Consider the following 4742-nt stretch of genomic DNA (forward strand, 5'->3'; position numbering starts at 1 on the left):
TTTCAGATGTCATCCTTGTCAGCCCCATATTTTCTTTTTGAATAAGTACATAGTTTAATCTAAATTCTAAACAAATGAAGTTAAACACTAGAAATAGATGCCATAGAATGTGCTTATTTACTCTCCCAAGGCTTCCCCCAACTCTATTTATGGCAAATCTGCCCTCAGTTTAGATGGAGTCTTGCTGACGTCACGCCGCTAGCAAACCATAGCGCCACTTGTACTGGATTCCGCCTAAGTTCTTCTTGACACGCACCTCCCCCGCCGCCTATCGGGCTTTTGCAGATAAATCGCTCTCAACTTCGCGCAGCCGAGATTCACCGGCATCCTGCAGACATGGAGGTGGTCAACCAGGTGAGAGTGGAGCAATGGAAATGGGGTACAGGGGGAACAATAAGGAGGGCAGGAAGTGGGTGATGGCTGGATTTTATAGTCGAGCTAGGTGGTGCTGAGGGTGGTTAGAGGAAGGAAAGGAGAAGGAATTGAGAAACCCATGGAGGAAAGGAAGAATAGTAGGCAGGAGGGATGAGATTATAGAGGGAGGTGAAGGAGAAATGCTAACGCATAGACGGCAGCCTCTACATGAATTATAGGTATATACATATATAAAATAAAAAAAACTCTTCATAAATATATTTGATACGTTGTTGCTGTGTGTGTGCGCGCTGCTGCTGCTGATCACATATTCTAATACCAGACATCTGTTAAAATGATGTGCAACGTTGTGGCTTCTGTTTTAATCATCATGTACTATAACGGCCTGTGCTGGACATCCTGCTGTCTCCATCCCACCATGGATAATATAAAGTGTGGGTGGAGAAATACTTTGAGAAGGGTATAGAGGTTAGCCGTGGTCTCAGCCTAATGGCTGCAGGATAAAGATTGGGGTTGGTGAAGGGATGATCGTGTTGGATGCTGCATCTGCTACAGTCAGGGAACATTTCATTGTTTATTCTGAGATAAATGTCTGCTGAGTTGTGCGGAGAGATCATTAGATTACATAACGTCCTGGAGGGCCTCATTATCACTTTCATAGGATGAGAATCATGGAGCTCACTCTGCTTTGTGTCAGGGATCTACACATATCCATGCAGGAAATCCACACACATCTCGAGGTAGCAGTTCAGCACCACAGACAGGGACCTATATACTTTCTATAATGTGCTAATTGTCCTACAAGAGACCCACTCACATCTCTACAAGTGGCCTGTACATATTCCTACAGAAGACCCACACCCATCTCTAGAGGTGGTAGGTCAGCATAATGGACAGGGGCCTTGGCACTTATATGTGATGATTTCCCTACAGGAGAACCACACACATCACTACATCAGAACTATAAACTCCTCTCTGCAGAAGATCAATACACTTTACTACAGGTGCAGTTCAGCACCACAGACAGGGACACCTATTTACTATCTGTATGTTCTGATTTCTTCCTTTTGTTCTGCAGTTGGTGGCAGAGGGGCAGTTCCATGTAGTGAAGGAACCTCTAGGCTTCATTAAAATTCTGCAATGGGTGAGTCTCTATCCATCTAATCAATAATTAAGCATTGACACAGCATTTCCTATTGTCCACTATTGTGTGTTGTATATGCTGAGCTGTCCCAGGGTTTATGTATTGCTGTGTTTTGTACATATATTACATATGTGAACCTTCTGTAATAAGTACCTCCCTGGGAATTGGAAATAGACCAACCTGGGGCCATGGTTTGTGTTGTGCTTTTGGTGACCTTTTTCAGGATTAGAATTAGATTTTGCACTACAAAATCAATACCGGCAATCTGACTGATCTATAGGTAACCAAAATATTTTTTATTACGCCGTATGGCCTATAATGTATATGATGACTTGGCTTTGAGTTGCCATGGACTAAGAATTGGCTGTTTGGATAAAAACCAGACCAATGTAATATTTGATTCAGTGGTGTCGCTAGGGTTGATGTCACCCAATGTGGTAAACCATGGTGTCCCATTCTCAACCCCACCCACACACACAGCTGTGACTTTAACCCCACCCCACATTGATGGTCATCCCAGATTTCGTGCTCCAAGCATGTATTTCTAAGTTGGTGTTTGGTTGGTACTGCACCTGAACTATCCAGCAAAATATACCCACCTGATAGTATTGGCTTGATTTCAGTGCCAGGTGTGGAAATACAAAGTGACCAAGCACCTAGAATCTTACAACTACTTTACTAAATGCCCAACAGAACCCTGCCCAGAACTTGGTTGGGTCTCACAAAGAAAGCAGGTGGACCACGTGTTAGGCACTAGAGAACTAGGCAATCATTTTGGAGCCACCTTTAATGGTGTTCCCCAAGCAGTCTGCACCCCCTAGTGATGCCACTGCACTGCTTCTTTTTTTAATCTGTAAAGATTTCAGTTATCAGAATTATCCAGGCAATCACATGGCACCTTACCACAATCTATACCATCAGCACAACCTACTGGACTAATTGAGATTGGACAGCCATGTTTAGAAACCCAGTTCCTGCAACATAATTTATATTTTGAATTACACTTGGGACATATTCCCACAGCTTCCTCATCCTCCCCAATAGTTTTGGTGACAATACTATGTTCAAGGGCTTTGCAATAACAAGAAAAAATGGGTGGCCTATACATAGCCAATCTTCATTTTAGAGTTCAGGTCCATTTTAACACATAAATAGGATTCAATGCCCACATAAAGTGTGGCTTAGTTAAAGAGAACTTGTCAGGTTTTTAAAACTTAAGTAGAAAAGCCCTGCCTAAGAGCACCGTCCAAAAAATGGCTGCTGTTATAGGGAGCCTTCCTCTGTGCACCCTTCTTAAACTGTTTTCTGCCACAGGCCTAACCATGGACCCCACTGCTTCCATTTAAAGCCCAACTGGTCCCAACTGCTTCCATTCAATAGGAGCAGTTGGGAACAATTTTCTGCGTGTGGCAGCAGCAGATTGCGCTACAGTTTCAAAAAGCAGCAAGTTGCGCTCAGCCGCTTTTGGAGGAACTGCACAATAAATAACACAGGGGAAGCTGCAACTGCGTGCAAATGTGTTACCCGGAGTGCTATATGCCCAGGAGCAGCCAACTGCACAGTTTTCTGCTGCAGGATGCAGGATTAAAAGGGGCCCAAGGGTGCTCTCATTGGGTAGTGGTGTTCCAAGTGGGTGGGCTCTGTCAAGGAAATTGAGGGAAACCAGTTCTCTGGTACCTGCTCTTATACAGCTTTAACATTTAAATGGTTTTTTGACGTTGATTTAAACATTTTTTTCAAGGGCATGTCCATGGGTACAGATATAGATGGAATCTAATAGCCCGCTTCTTAACTTTTAGACCCCCAACTATGAGATCTCCTTGCCATTATATTGACTTCTTCCTGGCTATCTAGATTTTTCAATGTCCCCCTTTCTCCCCCTACACACACTCTCTCTCTCACACACATCTTTGTATGTTACAGTTCCTTCTGTTATATTCTATATGAAATACATTTTTTTTTAATTTGACAGTAGAAGAATGGCATTCTGGCCAACAGTTATGCAAACCTGTGAATCTCCCCAATAGAATCTGAGATATTAATGGAAATGTGAGGTGTTTTTCTATCCAATATCTGACAAAACATATGTACACTTTATACAGATCTATATGAATATATCTGTCTAAAGTGGGGTGACCCTTTGACAAATGCATATTCAGCATTTTTCTTTAGGCCCAGGTCCCTTCTGTAGACCCTGCATAGCATATCCCTGTCTGTCTGTGGCTCCTTTTTTATTATCAGTTGATACAAGCATTGTCACACCCCAGGTTACACTATAATCCTCTTAGCTGTTTGAAACGGCTAATGCTCTAAAAAATACTCAGAGAGAGTACTCATCGTTTTGCAGATTTCTGCTCTTATTGTCATGTAATTGGATTTTATGAAATAGGTGGTATTAAGGACAATGGTGCAATGTAGTAGAAATGTAGAGTAACCTTAGAAGTTGTCTAGCAATGAACAGGTTGTTCATTCCAATAGTCGTTTGTTTTTTGTCTTGTGAAGAATATTGCATTCTAATAACAGCAGAATGTAAATGTTTGTAATTATATATTCAGTATTTGGATTTTTAATGCTATTTTGCATTTCCACATTTTCCTGCAGGCTACAGTTAATAAAAGTATCATTGACAGGCGTATGTAACAATTGATAACAATGCTGGGGGTGCTGGCAAGAGTCCGTTTTTCCTATGTTTTGTATACCATAGGAATAAATAGTAACTTAAATTCAATTATATTGGAGTTGGGTTTCTATTGAACAAGTTGCTCCAACTGAACCTTATCACTCCATGGCAGTGTTATTGATTATTAAAGCCCCCATTACTGTCTCTTTTGCTTGATTGATTTCAGCTTGCACAAAATACACAAAACTGTTAATGTACTGAATATTAACAATATACTGTATAAATCAACAACCTACAGTTATTACAATACAATATATAACCCTTCTGTGTTTTTTTTTTTTTTACTTTTAAATTTTTATTGAAAATTCAGAGCAACAAACATATATACAAGAAACATTAGACCATAATAGGCAAAAACAAATAACTTCTTAATACAAATACAGTTACATATATGCATATTATTCATTTCTTTTATGTGTGGTGAAAATATAAAAACCTTTTTTTCCATAATAACCCAATATTGCATATTGTATTCAAAAAAAGAAAAAAAAGACTGTGTCATAAATAATTTTAACTAATATCTTCCCCCCTTCCTCCCCCTCC

At 40.4% G+C, this 4742-nt stretch overlaps 1 protein-coding gene across 3 annotated transcripts in view; it reads left to right on the forward strand.

The window, feature by feature from the left end:
• Positions 1-223: 223 nt before the first annotated feature.
• LOC140342821 (synaptophysin-like) overlaps positions 224-4742 on the forward strand; it is a 55749-nt gene continuing 51230 nt past the window's right edge. For all 3 annotated transcript variants that reach the window (XM_072429180.1, XM_072429181.1, XM_072429182.1), the window contains exons 1-2: positions 224-354; positions 1454-1519. In XM_072429180.1, coding sequence (XP_072285281.1) covers positions 337-354; positions 1454-1519 — 84 coding nt within the window. In that variant the 5' untranslated portion in view covers positions 224-336. The remainder of the gene's footprint in view (positions 355-1453; positions 1520-4742) is intronic.

This window comes from Pyxicephalus adspersus, chromosome W (genome assembly GCF_032062135.1).
Source record: "Pyxicephalus adspersus chromosome W, UCB_Pads_2.0, whole genome shotgun sequence".
NCBI lineage: Eukaryota > Metazoa > Chordata > Amphibia > Anura > Pyxicephalidae > Pyxicephalus > Pyxicephalus adspersus.